Genomic DNA, 21866 nt, shown 5'->3' with positions numbered 1-21866 from the left:
ATTTCTATACGGCAGAGTGACTCAATGGTACACATATACACAGTTTCTTCCATACTCTTTTCCATTGTGGTTTACCACAGGATACTGAATATCATTCACTTTGTGTACCTAATTTTTATGACAACATTCAGTGTTACAGAGAGAAACCAAAAGATGGATGGTGTAAGACGAACAATTCAAAAACGAGGCAAAGGCACTGACGTGTTTTTTCTGGCGATCCGACTCGCAGCAGCACTGAGAACACCTCTGATTTCCTCCTCGTGTCGAAGCTTCTACCCTGCCTATCACTTTTTTCATTATCATATTGTAAAACAAATAAATTCAGAACATGTTTTATTTTAACCCAAAAGCTGAAACTATAGGAATCAGAATGTTGAACAAAGTTTAATTTTAGACACAAAATACAAACGTTTGTTTTGAAAAAATACCTTTAAAAATATTTTAATGTAGACTGGGGAACAGTCGTGTAGACGAGGGTCTGTTTTTCCATCTGTTTAAACAATGAAGTAAACGGTATAAACTTACGACATTTTAAAAAGTGAAACAAGTGATGTTATAAAAGATAAGTAGTATGATATTCTCAAAAATGGCTCTTTATAAAATGAAAATCAGGACAATGTCTTCTGGCAGGTGATAATGGGGTCGCAAAGAGTCAGACACAACTCAGCGACTGAACAATAACAACAACAGCAACAATCTTTAGAACAAGCACATGGCATATACCCTACTCAGGATGCCAGGCACTTTAAGCACATGGCATATACCCTACTCAGGATGCCAGGAACTTTAATCAATCCTCCACTTCTGAAAAGCTATTAACATGACTATTTTTTAAAGGCTGGGATATGTGAACTACAATAGCAGCAGTTTAAAACAGAAGAATAGGAAATAAAGGGAAATAATATTACATTATTACAAATGTGTTTATTAACTTCTATGGCAGATTTTACTTTTACGTAAAAACAATGATGGTTACTTTTTTCAATGAACATTTATACGCATGAGTTGAAATTATATTAAAAGTTTCCAAAGTAACTGAAATTAGCTGTAAAAAATACTCTGAAGTGTAGACACAGGAGAGAATGATTGCCCTTCTGTGAAATATGTCACAGAGTGTTCCAGCGGGTAATACATAATATTAGAGCTAAAACTGCAAACTCAAAATAAACCTAAAAGACTTAAATAGTAACAGTATCCTATTTTGAGTCCGATTATCTAATACAATATTTAAATTTAAACTTTGAGTTACTTTTTCATGTATAGAATGCAAGATTTCTCTACCTTTTTTTTTCCTTCCATTTCCTCAGTATTAATAGAAGAAAAAGACAGGGTATTTAACATAAAAATAGAGGATAAATCCTGAGATTTCCCCCCAAATGTCACAGGCTCTGTTGCACAGTAAACAGTGGAATATCATTCTGGAAGAAACGATGATCGCCCCTTTGAATCTTGTGCTTCTTCCAAGGCGGTAAGCACTAAGTTGTCCAACGTGGCATTATAGTGTAAGTCTTTCTAATTCTATTTTTCCGTAAATAGGCTCTAGTTCTCATAATTCACATGACACCCTTTGGCTGTGGTTGTCTGTTAAATTTCCTGTTTTGGTCGAGTTGCAGCAAACCAAAACAAATAGCTCCCAGAAAAGGCTATGGTAACTATTTTGTTTTTCCCTTTTGGTATTTCCAGTTAAGTGCTTTCTCTTTAGAGGCACAGAGAAGGGAAGAAAAGAGCCACACACAAGGTGTGAGCAGGTCACAGAAGCTTCAGGGCTCCGAAAAACGTGCCATCTCCATCTCGGGATATCTTAGCATCTTCCCGGGGTATTGCCAGTTGGAGTTCATCTCCTTCCTCCAGCTTGGCGATGCCTGGAAAGGAATGATTGGCGACAACTTGAAGCCATTGTGCAGGTGAAGGAGAGGGGAGGGCAGAACATTAAAGAAGACGACTTGGTTTTGGGAAAAAAAAAAAACTCACATAGGCATTCATTTTTCACATTACACCAGTGGGTTTCTAGACCAGTTATTATTCTATTTGCCTAACAATTAAAAAAAATAGTAAAAGAAATGAGCAGAAGGAGTTATAACAGACAAACGAATGTGTGGGGTTGGCCAGCATGTTCACTGGGGTTTTTCTGCAAGATGTTATGGAGAAACCCAAGGGAACTTTATGCCAGCCCAATATCACCTACTGTTGATAAAACAGAGAATCCAAATAACCAAAAGTCTAACTATAAGAAAAAAAGTTTAGTAAATCATAGCACATCCCTAGATGGAATATTATAAAGTTAAAAGTGGCTCTGCTTCACTTGACATGGGAAACTTTAAAAAATAATGTTAAATAAAAATACAAAAATATGCACACACACACTGCATAGCCCTAAATATACTTTCAAATGGGCATATAATGTGTGAATTATTAGAAAGTAAAAAGCAAAACACTACTTATTAGCAAAACACATCTGCTAACAGAGTCTCTCTGTAGAGTCCAGACTATGGAATTTGGAGTCATTCAGAGTGCTTTTTATAGTCCTCTATATTTTGTGTTTCCTTAAATGACCATAACCTGTCTTTATAATCAAAAGTAAGAAGCTAATTAGCTTCTCAGAACTGATTAATCTGCATGTGCCTAATTTACAATAAGGTAGCCTGTGATTCAGGAATACAAAATGCAACTCAGGAACTACACTCAGGGTATCAGGACATTCCTGACCCCATTTTAAAAGGAAAATATGAAGAAAAAAAATAAAGAGGAGCGGGGGCAGAGAAGAAAACCAAGGAACAAACAAATAACACATTGACACAACTAAATTGTCAATACTCACAACTAATAATTTTAAAAGCAGGTACATTGTTTCATGAGCAAGCCATGGAAATATATTTACAGAAACACATCTATCTTAACCTCAATTCCTCTGTCAAGCCCCAAACACCTGGGTTTCCTCCAACTATAGCCAGTGAGTGTTTATTCCCTGAACATTTCAGGTATACCAGACACCTTCACAGACATGTTGGGGCAGTGATCAGAATGCCCAAGGAGTCATTGTTTTTTGATAACAGACCAAGACAGACAGTAACAAAAGAACTTAGATATTTTTAAGGGTGATGGGCATTCTTTCCGGATTCCCATGGCATTTGATCATTACATTGAGTAGTAAAAAAAAAGATTGAAGTGATTTGTTGAATGATTAGTAATTATCACAGATATTCAAGATAATCTAATAATTTGACAAAGGCTATAGTTCACACATCATTGCTGCTGCTGTTGCTGCTAAGTCGCTTCAGTCGTGTCCGACTCTGTGCGACCCCAGAGACGGCAGCCCACCAGGCTCCTCTGTCCCTGGGATTCTCCAGGCAAGAACACTGGAGTGGGTTGCCATTTCCTTCTCCAGTGCATGAAAGTGAAAAGTGAAAGTGAAGTCGCTCAGTCGTGTCCAACTCCTAGCGACCCCATGGACTGCAGCCCACCAGGCCCCTCCATCCATGGGATTTTCCAGGCAAGAACACTGGAGTGGGTTGCCATTTCCTTCTCCAATGCATGAAAGCGAAAAGTGAAAGTGAAGTCGCTCAGTCGTGTCCAACTCCTAGCGACCCCATGGACTGCAGCCTACCAGGCTCCTCCGTCCATGGGATTTTCCAGGCAAGAATACTGCAGTGGGGTGCCATTGCCTTCTCCACACACATCATTAGGTAACAGTAATTCTCAAAGTCGGTGTAAACTAACTACTACTTTTCAAAGTAGGTCCTACTTAAATATTCAACACTGAGTTACTGGCTATTTCAGTTCTTCCAGATGGTAGCAATCGATAATTTGTTAATGACATGATGAATAAGAATCAGTTTCATGCACAAGAGAGGTTCCTTGGTGTGATACTGGGCTCTTCAAATGGACCACTTTAATTTTTTTTCAGATTATTATGGAAACACTTTATACACCAATGTGTAGCTTTTAATGATTGTAAAACAAATTTTCTCTAGAACAGATAAAAACTGCAAACCTGAAATTTCCTAGAGAACACTTTTTGTAAATGATGCTAAGCTATCAGCACTGAGAAATATCTTTAAGGTCAAGTTATTTATTCTTAAAAAATCAGGCTAGGAAGTAACCTTGAGGAGCTGATGATCAGAAAAATGTATAAAGGAGTGTGTTGTAAAGCTCTAAGTGCTAATTAATGTAAGTAAACAACAGGCTGAAGTGACCTCCCCATTTATAGGTATTTTGCAACAAGAAATACTGATTACCACAGGCTGCGGGATAACAGTTCTCTATGAAAATTAGGGAATTCAAATCTAAGCAAACTTCCTCAACACCCCGTCAAAGCTCTTTATGGCTATGGGTCCAGGATGACAAGCATCTGCATTATCTTTCTGTCTTGATTCCTGGTGCATTTGTCAGTAAGTGCCTTTGGAATACATAGCTTCAGAGCACACAATCAACCCCCACTCCCTGTTCCACACTGTCATTCACGCTGTCTGGAAAGGAAAACATTCCTTGAGGTCCTGAGTGGAGTTGTCAAAACCACCAGAGAGAAATAAATGTGTTTAAGGCAACTTTTTTTTTCAAGTACTGGCCTTGATTAGTTTGAAATTACCCCCAAATAAAAGGAAGGCTTTGATGGCAATTCATTTGGCTGAGATGGTTGGATGGCATCACTGACTCAATGGACATGAGTTTGAGCAAACTCTGGGAGATTAGCAAAGGACAGGGGAGCCTGGCAGGCTGCAGTCCACGGGTTCCAAAGAGTTAGACAGGACTTAGCAGCTGAACAATAACTGAAGGCAATCACAGCCCAAACAGACCTGAAATGAAGATAGCCTGCATGTTCCCTTTCTTCTCCAGTCCTTTGGCCCTGAGTTGAAAGGCAGGCTCGGTCCTACCCTTTAGCGTCCCAGCTGTTTCCATCTGGTGTCCACTGACCCCAGAAGAGAAATGGTGCCCTTGGATCTGACATTCAAAACTGGCCAAAGGGCATTTCTTCCACAGGAGGGAGGTAAGGAAGAGGTGAGATTCCGTGACTCCCACTCAGGCAGACTGGCTGATTTAAACCAAGTTCTGGAGCTGCTCAGCTGTGCAGCCCCAGACAACATGTGCTACATCTCTGTGTCTCAGTGCCCACCTCCCTTTTTTAAGGAGGATTACAGCAGGGAGCGCGGATGGATGTGCCTGGCACAGGTCATCATTCTCTTATGATGCAACCACTCTTATCACAGCTCCAAAAAACAAGCTTGTTCTAGAGTGGGTCAGTGTGAAGCTACTGCCCTTTCTAAACGTATATAAAAATGATAAACTTATTAATAACTAGTTAGCTAATTAATGAAAATCTAAAGTAATGATTGCATCTGTCTCTATCAAAACAGACTAACTCATCATTCGAGACCATAAACACCACACAGTATACGGAGGAATGTCTTTCTGTCTATGTATATAGAACTATTATTTACCAGCTGAGTAACAGGAATTATTGGGTAGTGTTTCAGGCATGTTTTGAATACATCGAAACAAAGTCACCAGACTCAGTTCGTCCCCAAAGACATGGACTTTTTTCCTCTGTATTAGGTGTCCCATGGCAAAGGTGTTATCGGTGTATAAAACCTGAGGAACAAACCAAAGAAATTTGTCAGAAGTCAGCACGAAACGGGGGCATTGGACAGCGGCGGCGGGTTCAGGGTCGAACCTACCTGACCGTAGATAAAGAAGTAGCCTGTCTCTTTGACCAAAATTTTATTCTCTTTTTCTTCTAGGGCTCTTCCTCTTTTAAAGCTGAGAAGCCAAGGAACAAAGGTGTACGCTCCTACAATGAAGAGAATGGTTTTTAAGGGAAAAGAAAACCCCTGAGAAACGCAGTTTTTCACCTCCATTTGAAACAGAGCAGGACTCCAGGACCCTTGCCCCCCGACCGTGTCCCCTGCCTGCCTTTTTTCCATGGAAAACTTTTGTCAAAGATTAAGTTTAATCAGAGAAGTGAGAAATGCCGCAACAAAGGAGAACAGTCTAAGGAGACTAAATAGTAATAGTCAGTAGGCACCGTCAGGGACCTTCAGCTCTTTCTCAAGGGCTACAGATCATACTCTGAGCCACATCGTGTGAGCCGTCTTACAGATACTGAAACCCCAGGTGGAGGAGTTGGCTAATGATGACCAGACCGTACCCAGGACACGAGCTGCCCCAGTTCCGAGAACTGACCACAAAGAAATGGAACGAGTGCGCCCGGGACTGAAGACTAACTGTACCTGAAATGACCAAGATGACGCCGGCCAGACCGCTGATGACCGCTCAGGATGACTTCAGAGATGGCTGTGCTTTTCTGCCTGTGGCCCCCCACCCCTGACTCTGTCTATAACAGCTCTCACCCGCTGCCTGTCAGCAGAGGGTTGGGGGGAGTCGGCCTTTGGACAGATGTCCACCACTCTCCTCCACAAGTTGCCGGCATCTGAAATAAGGCCAACTTTCCTTTCCACCAACTGGCCTGGTTTTTGGCTTTTGAGCAGTGAGCAGCCGGACCTGACTCACATACCTTTTGACAACATGCTTAGTCACTAACCTAAGTCTGAAACTTAGAGGAGAATTTCGTCTTTTAAAAAATGACCATCCTCTGGCGGTTTCTTAGCATCTTTTACATACTCCCCCAGGCCAGCTATGAGATACAGGAACTTGAAAGCAAGCGCTTCATATGTCATGTCTGGGGTTTTGATTCCTTCTGTATTTCAGCAACTTTCATAATAATGTCTAGTCTGGATGGGAGAGTTTGAGGCCAAAGAAAGGTCTCTGAATAACACACCGATAGAGATTTTCAGTTTCTATTTGAGTCTGTTGGGGAGGAGAAAAATTTTCCTCTGCCCTTCTTGGAGGGGGGTGGGTAGAAAGGAGAGAGGAGGCAGCAGGGAGGGGCCCTACAGCTCACCCCTCCTCTCCTCAGTTCCCACACAGGGGGCAGCCCGATCCCCCCAACTTTCTGTTCCCAAAGATGGTCTCTGAGAAACCCCTTCCTTTGGTGCAAACCCTCCAGTGCCACCCTGGGTAACGACAGTCCACCAATAAAGATCTCCCTGGTTATACAGAACAGAGGTAACCTCATCATCGCCTGTTTTCATACAACATCATTTCGGGGAAAAGATTATAATGCCGTAGCTTTAAATTCTGTTTAGAGATCACATGCCCACAGCATTCTTTAAGGTAGAGTTCTGAAAATGTGAGGAAGAATTAATATCAGGGTTGTTATTATTAAAAATTATAAATACAAGCTGATGACTGAAGGCAACTATTTTCACGTTTTATTTGACATTCTAAGCACAGAGGCTTCTTGTCTGCCTTCAGAACCATACACATCTTAGAGTCCAACTTCTCTGAGCCTGGGGACTGCTCACGTTTGGTTCCCTGCTGTTTCCTCGGGGCCTTAAATGATGCCTGACCCAAAACAAATGCAGCAAATATGTATTTAAATAAATACTAACCATTGTGCTATGCAATTAGTCACTAGCGTTCCATGTTTTAAAAACATCTTACTACCTGGTTACTGAATCTCTGGGAAATGAAACACTCTCCATCAGAGAGGTAATATGAACTCTTGACATGGAACACGTATTTCTAAGTCTGCACGCTTATGTTCTGACTAGACATATTTACTGACTACAAACTTTTTTTACAGTACTTTACATTGATCCTCTATTTCTCTACACCATACTTATACCTATTAAGTTAGTCAGTTCTTACCAAAGCTCACCATTATATTGTCAGAAGAAAAAGAAAAACAAGTCCTTATTAGGCTTATATTCTTATTTTCTCTTTTATTTTTGGCACTTCATCTTATTTTGCTGGAAAAATTCTTGTTAGAGAGAATCATCTACTTGTTTTTATTACTGTGTACATTTCTCGCCCAACCGTGCCCACATACATGAGAGCACTCATGCACACACACACACACACACACACACACACACACACACACGGATTACACTCCATCCAAGTGGCAAGAGTGGTTCCATCTGCCAATGCAGGAGACACAAGCGATGCAGGTTTGATCCCTGGGTTGGGAAGACCCCTTGGTGTAGGGAATGGCAACCCACTCCAGTATTCTTGCTTGTAAAGTTCCATGGACAGAGGAGCCTGGCGGGCTACAGTCCACGGGCTATAAAGAGCACACATAGATCCATGTTGCTGACACTGAGGCCGAGGCAATGACCATCCCATAGTGACAGCCGGAAACCCAGGGGCCAAGAATGCAGCCGAGCACACAATACGCACTCCAGCAATTTGTGCAGCTAAGTGAACTTTAAATTTAAGAAAATACACTAAAAAATCAACTAAAAGGTAAAGGGATTATAAACTTAACCATACATGATATGTTTCTACATATTAAAAATTACTTAGTGTTTTTTGCATGCTAGTTAGACCACGGATAGGTAAATGCTAACAAGAAAACATGCACTAAATGTCTATTCTATAGAAAGCTTCTCTAAGCTAGTAAGAATCACTTCTTACAGTAGATATTTAAGAATATGGAAAGGAAAGATTTCAATGACCCCAGACTCTTGCACCTCCTCCTCGTACATAGAAAAGCACTAAAATCATTGAAGTGAGATATCTGTGCTTTTTCTTTGTGATTAGCAGTAATCTTTTGTTATTCCAGAAAAAAAAATTACATAAATCCAGGCTTCTGCCTTACTTTGAAATAGTCTCTCAGAGCTGTCTGAGAGGCTGTTTCCTGGGCTAGGCTATAGTTCTCAGTAAGACACTGAATAAACTCAACTCACAGTTCTTATATGGTAGGGTTTTATTTCAGTCAATGAAGGTAAATACTAGGAGCATTAATGCTTAATTTTGTTTTCAACAGCTAAAATACTAATATATTTTGGTATACAAAGTGTGAACTTCCCAGCTCCACGCAGCTTTAAATATTTGATGTATTTAAATGTCTTTGAAAACTTAACAAATTACTATGTACATTAACATGTGAAATTAAATTAAAATGACAGTATTCAAATATAAAAATAATTCACATGTATTTCTGAAAATGCCTGCTTTTAAGAGAGTAGATCTTTCCTGTTCTGATATATGTGAAAGACTTGTAGATAAATTTTAGAACAATATATTTTTATAGGAAAATCGGATCTATTTTGCTAATATTTGTTTTTTATTCTATTTTATGAATAGGAAACGTCCTCCCAATTATTTATTCTTCCAGTGTTACTTCCTTAAATAATTGACCATAAATGCTCCAGAGAGCAGCTGTCAATCACAGCTATCACCCTTGACTACTTCTCTTGATTTTCTATTTTATTATCTTAAAATTCCTGGAAATAGTGTTAAAGGAGAAGAGATACTGATAATACTTTTGAAGACAGATGAAGTGAGCCAAGTCAAGGAATAGGGATTTACTTTTTACTTGAACCCACATGTCTGGCAGTGACATCCACAGGCATATGGCTTTGCGGCTGAGGCAGGACTAGGAAAACCCGCAGAAACAAATCAGACCGGCAGAGCCACGCAGGCTGGGCTGCCAGAGAGGCGATGGGAGGCCCGGCAGGGCTGTGCGCAGTGGAGAAGGATGGCGACGGCTGGGTTTTAGGAACACCGCTGTGGAGTTCCCAGGTGAGCAGAGTGCAAAACTGGAGTCAAGGGAACCAGCCAAGGTGAGAGAAGACGGGGTTTGTACTAGGAGGGTGAAATGGAAACGAAGAGAAACACATCAGTTCAAATTACATATATGAGGAATCGTCAATGAGATTAATGCAGTGACTTCAAGGAAGCAGTCAAGAGTGACACCCAGAATTCTGGGCTGAACAACTAATGAACCAGCATACTGGAATAGGGAATACAGGAAGAAGACCAGATGCGGGGGAGAGGTCTAGAGTTCACGCTGAGATGTCACCAAGGTACTCAGGAAGAGGCGCTCAACAGACAGAGGCATAAATAGGCTTGGATCTCAGGAAAGTCTACTGGACTAAAGATCTACATTGAGGCCATCACACATGGCTGTTAAGTGACAACACAGGAGGATTTGAGACTGCAAAGAAACAAGAATGAAGATAAGGGGACTGTGCCAGAGGTCTGAAAAACGTCCACATTGAAGGAATTTTTTTTAAAGTTTAGAAAAGCAGTGGGTAAAAAAAGCAAGGAACGTGGCTGGAGAAACAAACCAAGAAAAGCACATGTTTTGAAAAGAAGGGAGGACTTCCCTGATGGTCCATTGGTTAGGAATGCACCTGTCAGTGCAGGGGACACGGATTCGATCCCTGGTCCAGGAGGATCCCACATGCTGCGGGGCAGCCAGGCCCGCGAGCCACGATGACTGAGCCTGCACTCTGGACCCTGCGCCCTGAAGCAAGAGAAGCCACAGCAGGGAGAACGCTGCACGCTGCACCTGGAGAGCAGACCCCTCTCGCCACAACGAGAGAAAGCCCGCACGCGGCAGTGAAGACCCAGCGCACCCGAAACCAAAAATCAATGATAAAATCTTTTCAGTAAAACGAGACTTATCAACTGTCAAATTCTACTGTGAGATTAAACCTCATCACTGCCTCTATGAAATCATTATGTTGAAAAACCAAAAGAGACTTCTGTTATCAACCTGACCGTGGGAATCCCCTCCCTCCTTTTCCACCTCCCGTAAGTCCTGTGCAAGAAACAGACTGATGTCTGTTGTCTGATATAGAGTCATGTCTATATCCTCCAAAATAACTCCAAGGCAGGCCGAAGCGACTGCGGTCACACCGAAGCTGAGCGTAAAAGTCAAGAGAAGCCAAGGAAATGGTCAAGGGCCGGGAGGCAGCAAAGTTCACACAGAGTCAGCAAAAAATCAACTCACAGAAGGTGATGAATCTCTCATATACACGCAGGAATCTACAGGCAGTACAGTGTCAGCTGTCAGCTAAGAGGATTCGGGAAATTAGGAGGGAAAAAAGCTCACTTAGATGAACATAAAAGCTTCAGAAGGGACACATAGACTCTGCACAAAGCAAAATGAGAGGGATATAAGGAAAGCACTAAGAATTTGAGAAAAGTTGTAGAACTATAGGAAAAAAAAAAAAACAGGTCAAGAATTAACAGCACAGGAACTTCTCCACTGGTCCAGTGGCTAAGACCATGCTCCTGATGCAGAGGGCCCAGGTTCAATCCCCGGTCAGGGAACTGGATCCCGCATGCCACAGCTAAGAGCCTGCAGGCTGCAATGAAGACAGAAGGCCCCACATGCCACAGTTAAGACCCGGCACAGCCAAAAAATAATTACCAGTGTATACATAATTAGAACCCCAAGAGACATAACTAAAGCAAGAAAAATTCAAGCAGAGCAACCACTTGGCATGATTACAGTCTTCAAAGGCCCATTATGTGTCAGGGAAAGTTGATTCAGAGGAGTGTCATTAATTTATTATTACAGCTGTAACAAATTACCACACACAGTGGCTTAAAACAACACACATTTATCATCTCCCATTTCAAACATCAGAAGGCTCATCAGGCAAAGTCAAACTGCTGGCAGGTCTGTGTTCCTTCTGAATGCTGGAATGTCCAGCCCTTGGCTCCCCCAGCTTCTAGAGTTGGCCTGCTCTCCTGGGCTTGCGGCTCCCCCTGTCCTCACAGGCAGCCGTCTCCTCACCCTGAATTCTGCTCTCACTGCCACCTCCCCTCCTCTGACCCTGAACCCCTAGCCCCCTCAAGAAGGGCCTCTGTGATTATCCTGGGGCCACCCCAGGAGAGAGCAATCAGCTTTCCCAGGATAGAGTCTAGAGCATGGGGTTGGTGGGGGTCTGGGAGATTAGATGGGGAGATTAGATGTGTGCTATACTCAGTGTCTGACTCTTTGTGAACCCAGGGACTGTAGCCCACCAGGCTTCTCTGTCGTGAGATTTTCCAGGCAAGAATAATGGAGTGGGTAGCCATTCCGTTCTCCAGGGCTTTTTCCTGACCCAGGGATTGAACCTGGGTCTCCTGCATTGGCAGGCGGATTCTTTACCACTATTGCCACCTGGAAACACCCAAGTCATCCAGGATAATATACCCAAATTCCTTATTTTAATCATATTTTCAAAGTCCCTTTTGCCAGATAAAGTAATAAACTTACAGGTTTCAGGGATTATGGTGTGGACATATTTGAGGAAATACGTTTCTACCTACCATAATACTTGATGTTGAATATAAAACAAAATCAGTATTGCATTTTTAAGGTAAATAATTCTTTGTATAACCAGGCAACGTGTGTGCTAAGTGGCTTTGCTTCAGTCATGTCCAACTCTTTGCAACCCTATGGACTGTAACCCACCAGGCTCCTCGGTCCATGGGATTCTCCATGCTGGAATACTGGAGTGGGTTGCCATGCCATCCTTCAGGGGATCTTCCCCACCCAGGGATCCAGCCTGCATTTCCTGCGTGTCCTGCATTGGCAGGCAGGTTCTTTACTATTAGCACCATCTGGGAAGCCTCAACGAGGCAATATCTTGAGACAAATGACAAAGAAGAAACACAGCAGACCAAGATTTCTAGGATGCAGTCAAGTAGTACTGTGGAAATGTCCACACACACCAACATTTATTTACACGATCGAGATTGACTGGAATCATAACTCATCACGTGGCAAAGGGTCCACATAAGCCCCGGGACCCTCCAGAGAGGGTCAGCGTGGAGCGGCCGCCGCGCCAGGAAGACCACGGCTCTGTGAAGTGCAAGCTCACAGCGGAGGAGCAGCTGCATCCTTTACAGTGACGAACAGCATGTTTGGTTTTGGCCAAATGTGTAAAACAAGACTTTTCCAAGTTATAATTTTTCACTGGTCTTTCGAATCTTCTTCTGGCTCTATCTGAATTCTTAGGAGACAATTTGCTACCTAATAAAAGTTGCAAACATTGGACTTTGGAAAATGTCAAACAATAAGCAATAACAGAACTTCAAGTATTTTAGTATTGGGGTTGCATTTAAGATAAAATCACAGTGAAAAACACAGATGCAAGATAGATTTTACTTGTTCATTTGCTTGTTTTCTGTTTTCCCCTCATAGAAGGTAAATCCTGTGAAAATGAGGACTCACATATACATTATTCGCTGCTAAGCCCCAGTGCCCACACTGTAACTGGAAATTGTATGTTTTTAACCAGCACATGTAAAATATAAAGTAATAATTTCACACTGAAGGTTTATCACAAAAATGTTATTTATTTGTACATATTTTATACTTATTGATAAATAATTAATATAAATGTCTTTATGTTCAGTGTTATCTTCATCCTGTTAAAATATTCTATGACCTAATGTAACAGGGGAATGAATATTTCTGAAGATGATCTTGAGGCATTATAGAAGCCAAAATCATTTCTAAATAAAAAGCTGACTTTGATTTAGTACTAATTTTGCTTTATCACATGCTAATTATTTAAAATTTCTTAGTATTATGTCCTAATGGTAATTCTCTCTGTTAGGTTATTATAGGAGCCTACATATTTATTCCCCAATTATTTTAAATGAATCTATTATCTTAAATCTGATTATAAGAAGTTTTGAGGCAGATCATTGATTTGAGGTGGAGTTCAAATACAGTTTTGGGGCATGAAATCACAGGTAATTGGACTGAACTGAATCCTAAGTGGGAAAGTCCCTGTGATGCTGGATTACCTTTTCGTATAGTGGGCGTGTCACTGTCTGCAATCAGCTGCAAGCAGTCTTGAGTGACTGAAAAGCAAAAATATATCATTTAGTTACATGAATAGAAATAGGGAATGAAGACGACCAAGAATACAAAGCTACAAACCCACTCTTCCAATGGCCCCTGATCAATCATATCAATACTTTCTCACTGCCTACGTGCTGTTCTTAAAATCCCTTTAGGAAATATGCCCACAGATCTCAATATAACTTCTACTTTAAATGCAATATGTATATACTTGAAATTCAAGTTTTAGAAAAACTCTATGATATTGAAATATGGTAGTTTTAAAATTATTTTGCCAACAAGTGAAGTCCTGTCTGACTCTTTTTGACCCCATGGACTGTAGCCCACCAGGCTCCTCCATCCATGGAATTTTCTAGGCAAAAGTACTGGAGTGGGTTGCCATTTCCTTCTCCAGGGGATCTTCCCAACTCAGGGATCGAACCTGGGTCTCCCGCATTGCAGGCAGATGCTTTACCCTCTGAGCCACCAGGGAATACCATCTAAACAGTTTAGCTGAACTTCTTCTAAAACATACGCCTGTATAGAAAGAAAGTTTAGCTACTGTCATTTGTTCTCCAGTTCCCTCAAATATACGAGTCAAATGATCAGATTCCTCTAAAATGATTTTTTTTTAAAAAAATCTAACATTAAATCATAACTTTCATACCACTATTAATATTACTGAAAATAATAATAATTGCTAACATTTATTGAGCTAGTATAAATCCAGGCGACTTCACAAAAATCCTAAGAATTACCTACTGGAAATTACATCTTGGAAAGTGTAAACAACTTGTCCAGTCCCCAGGGATAGACAGTGACAGGGCCTGAATTTAATCATGCCTCTTTCACTCTGGAGCCAAAGTCAGGCTTTTGGTAAAATGTTTGGGACTAGAAAGAGGAGAGCTACGACATCTTTTTAAGATAAAATAGAAGATTTCCCTAGGCAGCTGCATTAGCAGTAAAGCATCTGGGACACATCCACTCACATCTATTCACATTGCACATTGCATACAGAATATTCCACAGAGCGCATCAAAGAATATGCAGTATGAAAGTCACTCAGTTGTATTCGACTCTGTATAGTCCATGGAATTCTCCAGGCCAGAATACTGGAGTGGGCAGCCTTTCCCTTCTCCAGGGGATCTTCCCAACCCAGGGATCGAACCCAGGTCTCCCACATTGCAGGTGGATTCTTTAACCAGCTGAGCTGCCAGGGAAGCTCAAGAATACTGGAGTGGGGAGCCTATCCCTTCTCCAGCAGATCATTCTGACGCAGGAATCAGGTCTCCTGCACTGCAGGCGATGCTTTACCAACTGAGGAAAGCCCAAAATAATATATAGCTATTCTACTAAATGAAGACAGTGCCTTCAGGTTAAAAGCAAAATAGGTACTCTGTCTGTAGGAAAAGAAAGCACAGCAGTATCTATGAAAACCATGGAATATGGAGCTAAGTGTGCCTATTTTAAATTAAGAAAATATTAGTTTAGATTATTTTATACCACGCATCTTAGAGTTGAAGTAATGTTTTAAAAACATGCTTCACAATGTATACATTTTAAGAGCTTATTAACACAGTGGAGAGTTCCCACTGCAGATCATTAGCGGAAACCATGGAATAACAGATGTAATAATTATGTGATATTCTGAAGCCATGCAAATACAGGCCTAAAAAGAACGCTGTTAAAGGCAGTGATCACATAAGAAACTCCGCTAGAAAATTTTCTTTGGTATTTAAAAGCAGAACTGTAATGTTAAAAACCACAATCCTTTTTAACCACGAGATGTTTCTGACACATTTTTATATTAATCTGATGGTTTGGATAGGAGCAGAACGCTTTGGCTAGCTTGTGGCTCTTTTTTTTAAATTTCTTTTTATTGTTGATTTTTTATAGTTGATTTACAATGTTCTGTTAGTTTCAGCTGTACAGCAAAGCGAGTCAGTTCTACATATGCTTCCCTGGTGGCTCAGATGGTAAAGAATCTGAGTCAATTCCTGGGCAGGTTAATAAGAAGTCAGAGGTCCCTGAGAAGGAGATAGGGGTCTGGAATTCTCAAGGAGGAGGAAATGACAGACAGTGTTTTTGTTTTTTTTTTCTTTACATTTCTTAGTCTTAGTCACATAAAACATTTTTTTTTTCTTTAAGCCCAGAACTGATGATTACACAACTCAGTTTAAACTCTGTACTAGGGATTATATAACAACAGTGTATCCTGGTTGAGGACAGTTTCTGCTTCCTGAAAACCTTCTGACTAATTCTGATATTTTAGAATGTATATTATGAGAGAGGGCCTGGTAGGATCTTTGTATTGTTAAGTTCTAATCCTGTTATCCTAAAATGTAAATTGTGAGAGTGGGTCTGGTAAAATTTTTACAACCTTGAGACATTCTTTTGATTTATTGTAATAACTAATTAAAAAAGTATACAGCTCCCTTGCTAACACTAGTGAGGGGGCCGCTCTCCATCCCCCTTCTGATGTCTCTGTCAGAAGCTTTCTCTCTCCCTTTTTATACTTTAATAAAACTCTGCTACACAAAAGCTCTTGAGTGATCAAGCCTGGTCCCTGGTCCCAAAGCCAAATCTTCTTCGTAGATCACGAATCCAACATTGTTCACCGTAAACTATCAAATCCACCTGCAATGCTGGTGACCCAAGTTCAATCCCTGGGTCAGGAAGATCCTGTGGAGGACGGCATGGCAACCCACTCCAGGATTCTTGCCTGGAAAATCCCATGGACAGAGAAGCCTGGTGGGCTGCAGTCCATGGAGTCGCACAGAGTCAGACAAGACTGAGCAGCTACCACTTTGACTTTTCATTCTTTTTTAGATTCTTTTCCCACATAGGCCCTTACAAAGTACCGAATAGAGTTCCCTGTGCTTTACAGTGGTCCTTATCAGTTATCTATTTACATATGGGAGTGCTAGCGCTCAGCTGTGTCCAACTCTTGCGACCCCATGGACTGTAGCTCGCAAGGCTCCTCTGTCCCTGAAATTCTCCAGAAAAGAATACTGGAGTTGTAGCCATTCCCTTCTCCCAGGGGATCTTTCTGACCCAGAGACTGAACCCAGATCTCCTGCAGTGCAGGAGATTGCTTACCCTCTGAGCCACCAGAAAGAGAAAAGTGAAAGTGAAGTCACTCAGTCATGTCCGACCCTTTGCGACCCCATGGACTGTAGCCCACCAGGCTCCTCCGTCCATGGAATTTTCCAGGCCAGAGTACTAGAGTGGGTTGCCATCTTCTTCTCCAGGGGATCCTGAGCCACCAGGAAGCCCCTTATTTATACACAATAGTGTGTATATGTCAACCCCAAACTCGTAGTTTATCCCACCACATCTCCCCTTGAAAACCATAAGTTTGTTTTCCATGTCTGTGACTCAATTTATGTTTTGTAAATAGGATCATTTGTGCTATTTTTTTTTAAGCTGGAAAACAATAACAGGAGTGTCTGTGCAGCAGGGCAACGTGACTCATTACTGCAGTTACCACCGCAGACCGTCTGCAAAGCAAATATGGAAATGCATCGCAGCAGGCAGAGTAGCTGTGAATGAGGACAGCTTGAAAGAAAGGAACAACAGAACATCCACGCGTCTCAAGACTGAAAGGCACAGTGTCTGGAGCTGCCATATTCCACCTACTTTTCTAACAAACACCTCTTGAGGAATCACTACACACAAGGGGCCACGGTAAGGTCTGTGAGGGATGCAGGCGCCAACTGGAGCATGCGAAACTCTAATTTTTCCTCCACACAGAAAAAGAAGAGGATGTTGACACAAGTCAAAGTCAAATTTCCAAATTGTCCATCTTTCCTTTGCCATGGACATGCATACTGTTAAGACTGAGTGAGATGATGCGCCTGAAACATTTAGCAGCGTACCTGGGACAAAATCATTGCAAAGTCAGTCTTGGCTATTAGTAGGAGTAGCACGAGCATTATTGTTCTTAATGGTATTGAACCAAATAAACTGGGAGCACGATGGAAGGATACTGTGAGAGAAAGAAGGCCAAGGGAACAGATAAAGAGACCTAGGAAATACTAGGAATACTATTTCAGAGCTTCACTGGTGGCTCGGTGGTAGAGAATCCACCTGCTGATGCAGGAGTCATGGGTTTGATCCCTGATCTGGGAAAATCGTACATGCCCCAGAGCAACTAAGCCAGGCACCACGGCTACTGAGCCTGTGCTCCAGAGCCTGGGAATTGCAGCTACTGAGCCCACGTGCCACAACCACTGAATCCCAAGCACCCTGGAGCGCACGCTCCATAACAAGAGACACCACTGCAACGAGAAGCCCACACAGCGCAGTGGAGAGCGGCCCCCACGCGCCGCAACTGGAGAAAAGCCCACTCAGCAGTGAAGACCCAGCAATGAAGACGCAGCGCAGTGGAGAGCGGCCCCCACGCGCCGCAACTGGAGAAAAGCCCACTCAGCAATGAACACCCAGCAATGAAGACGCAGCGCAGTGGAGAGCGGCCCCCACGCGCCGCAACTGGAGAAAAGCCCATTCAGCAATGAAGACCCAGCACGGCCACAAATAAACAAACACCTTAACAAAAAGGAAACACTATCTCAACTAGCCCTCTCCTTGACCTTTTCCATGAAACGCCTGTAGTAGATTCACCTCCTCCTCAGACCGAAAGGGGTTTACCTAATGAATGATATCTGGAAACTACCAAACTAATATGAAATACCTGAACTTTAATCTCCAGAGCCCGACTAAAACTTGGCCACAGCCTACACATTGAAGAGCAAAGGTCTAGGGGACTTCCCTGGAGAAGGCGATGGCACCCACTCCAGTGCTCTTGCCTGGAAAATCCCGTGGACGGAGGAGCCTGGAAGGCTACAGTCCGTGGGGTCGCCAAGAGTCGGACACGACTGAGCGACTTCACTTTCGCTTTTCACTTTCATGCATTGGAGAAGGAAATGGCAACCCACTCCAGCGTTCTTGCCTGGAGAATCCCAGGGCTGGGGCAGCCTGGTGGGCTGCCGTCTCTGGGGTCGCACAGAGTCGGACACGACTGAAGCGACTTAGCAGCAGCAGCAGCAGCAGCAGGGACTTCCCTGGTTGTCCAGTGGTTAAGACTCTGCCTTCCAGTGCGGAGGGTGCAGAGGTTCAATATCTGGTCGGGGCACTAAGATCCTATATGCCTTGTGACCAAAAACCCAAAACATAAAACAAAAGCAGTATTGTAGCAAATTCAGTAAAGACTTTTAAAATGGTCCATATATTTTAAAAATCTTTAAAAACCCAGTGCACGGTAGCAGAAATATAACTTTTAGAAGACAATACACAATGAAGAGAAATTTTTATTTCAGAAAACCTTCAGAAAAGAAAATGGGACATTTAAATGACAGTTTAATAGCAGGGTTTGAATTATACTCAATGAAGCCCGTGCTCTTCATTAATTTTCCTTATTCTGGAGAAAGTCATGGGGCTTTGCAAGGACACATGTTCTTGGAAATAAGAACAGGACCTTGCATCCTGTCCTGGTTAGATGCCACTCAGGTTTCATCAACCCCATCAGTTCTCTTAACCTCTTCACCTTTTAACTCTTCCCATTCCCTCCTCCAGGGGATCTTCCCAATCCAAGCATCAAACCTGGGTCTTCTTCTTTTTAGGCAGACTCATTACTGTCTGAGCCACCAGGGAAATCCCTTTTTAGGACATATGGTATCTATTAACAACTTATCTCCAGTTAAGTCTTTCAGGATTTTCTTTCCAATTCGACATACAGCTGATCTTTGACCTATAGATTATTACTCACAAAAAGTGGGTCAAAAAAAGGGCAGCATTGTTTTTTTAAAATGTCCCAATGGCATAGATATCCAACCACAAGAGTTTTGAGGATGCATAGTCTAAAATAAGAAACATTAATAACAATTGTAGTATTAATTGATGGCGTTTGGTTTTCAGATGTCTTTTATACATCTTCCCTCTGCTACAGTTGAGGGGAATTATATAAGAGTTTGAGAATAGTTTATCTTTTTAACTTCTTTTTAACTAAGCAAGGCAGCAGCATACTTTAAAACCTTTTTCTAAAAAAAAAAACAAAAAAACAAAAAACCTTTTTCTGTCAGTGGGAGACACATATTTCTAAATATATATATATGTACATGTGTATCTATATATATATTATATATCCTAATGATCTGAGAAACACAAATGATTAATCTTAAGTACAGTTTTACAGCATAAGAAAATTCACTCATAATATTAAACCATGTGAAAAATATTTCTAAAACAATACATTATATTGATGACAAAACTAGTTTACAAAAAAGAATTCCTAAAATAACAACTTTCAGGACAGAAATCATTTAGTACTGCTCAATATTTGATATAATAAAATCCAACCAACTTTATAATTGGAATAGTGGTTGGACTGATTGAGGTTGAAAGCCACCTTTTAAAGTGTGACATCATTTAATCAGGAAAAGAGCCTTGCCAGTTCATGGAATTGCTCATATCTGATGACTCAGTGGTAAAGAATCCACTTGTCAACGCAGGAGATGCAGGTTCAATCCCTGAGTCAGGAAGATCCCCTGCAATAAGGAGATGGCAACCCACTGCCGTATTCTTGGGAATACCAGGAAATCCCATGGACAGAGGAGCCTGGGGGGCTACAGTCTATGAGGTCACAAAGAGTCAGAGACGACTTAACAATTAAAGAACAAACAAATAGCTGTTGTACTGCATTCTGTGTTGGAATCAAACCCTTTCAAACCGGAATCCAGTTTCTTATACATTATTCCAACAAAGCTAAATCTAATAGAAACTACCATAAATCATGCAATTACTGCATATTGTGTGTGGTTCCCATGAGAAGCGGCCCACATTGAACTTTTCCCATTGCACATATTCTGTCCATGTGACTGTCCGTATTCTGTCCATCTGTCCTACTTCCATAGTTCTCCTCACTCATCTCATTCAAAAAACTTCTTCCAAGCTCTTCAGTCTGAATGAAATGTCCACCCTTCATTTTCTTTTATCTTTCTTCTTTCCTCTGTCTTCTTACACATTACACTGTACATGTTTTAAAAATGAGGACTCTGAAAGTGATGCCTAACATTCAGTACACGGAAGTCAGGACAAATGTAGAAATTTGATTTTTTTTTTTTTTTTTTTGACCTGCTTGCGTACTAAGTCACTTTAGTCGTGTCCAGCTTTTTGTGGCCCTTTGGACTGTAGCCCGCCAGGAGTCTGGGATTCTCCAGACAAGAATACTGGAGTGCGTTGCCGTTTCCTTCTCAGTGGAATCTCCCCAACCCACATCTATCTCTTAGTCTCCTGCATTGATAGGAGGGAGGGCTCTTAAACACTAGTGCCATCTAGGAAACCCTTTGCTTGAGTTAGTTTTGAATAAATAATCAGTGGCTGTAAAAATTTAATTAGGAAAAACCCCTTAAAAATGCACATGTTGACCTAATCCTGGACATAGATTTATGAAGAAATCGAAGAAGTCATGGTTTTGGGATAAACATTTCTATCGGAGTGGGAATACAAAATTTGAAGAGTGGGAACAGGATTATAAAGTTTTATTATCAGACATAAGCAGTTTGCCTTACCAGCAAATTTTGTTAAGTTACTTATTTGTAGCTTAAGAAACAATACGAGTTGAAAGAGTTTTAGAAGAATTTCTGGAGAGCTAAATTGAGAAGTTTGTTTTTGACCTGGTATAAAACAGAAAAAAAAATTAGGAATTTTTAATCTTGAGAGGGGCTTGCTTAACGCATTCTGTGCTTAAGAAAGATCATACATGTGTCTCTGTGTAGAATCAGTTGCTATAAAGGGAGAACGAAAGTCAAGATTCAGCTGTTGACTGGTAATAAACATAAAAACGAGGGCGATTTGGTCTAAAAAGCAATTATGTAAGTGGAGCAACCAAAACAAACTGTGAAGAAAATTTTAAAAGTTTCTGACTAATGGGTATATGTGTTTGAAGGAGAATTAACAAATAATAATAGAAGCAGCCTCTCAATTCTGGTGAATTCAGGAAGACAGCAGCACTATAATGGCCCTGAGGAGGGAAGAAAGTGGTGCTGATTTTTAGGAGGGCCTGGAACGAAGCTGATAAAATACAGTAGAAATAAACATAACTGACAGAAGTAAAGAAATATATCTGAACGTGGCCGACATGTATATGTGCAGAAAGAGTCTTGGATCACCTGCACATTGTCATGCACCACTCTTAGGCTATTCCTAAGGCAACACAGGGCATGTCAGACGGTCG

General features: G+C 41.4%; 1 protein-coding gene across 2 annotated transcripts in view; it reads right to left on the bottom strand.

The window, feature by feature from the left end:
- Positions 1-365: 365 nt before the first annotated feature.
- Positions 366-21866, bottom strand: part of TNFSF13B (TNF superfamily member 13b) — a 31163-nt gene continuing 9662 nt past the window's right edge. For both annotated transcript variants that reach the window (XM_061435361.1, XM_061435360.1), the window contains exons 3-6: positions 13597-13653; positions 5673-5785; positions 5436-5586; positions 366-1862 (exon numbers count right to left, since the gene is read on the bottom strand). In XM_061435361.1, coding sequence (XP_061291345.1) covers positions 1750-1862; positions 5436-5586; positions 5673-5785; positions 13597-13653 — 434 coding nt within the window. In that variant the 3' untranslated portion in view covers positions 366-1749. The remainder of the gene's footprint in view (positions 1863-5435; positions 5587-5672; positions 5786-13596; positions 13654-21866) is intronic.

The sequence above is a fragment of the Bos javanicus genome, chromosome 12, assembly GCF_032452875.1.
Source record: "Bos javanicus breed banteng chromosome 12, ARS-OSU_banteng_1.0, whole genome shotgun sequence".
Classification (NCBI taxonomy): domain Eukaryota; kingdom Metazoa; phylum Chordata; class Mammalia; order Artiodactyla; family Bovidae; genus Bos; species Bos javanicus.
This window is presented reverse-complemented; position numbering and strand designations above follow the sequence as displayed.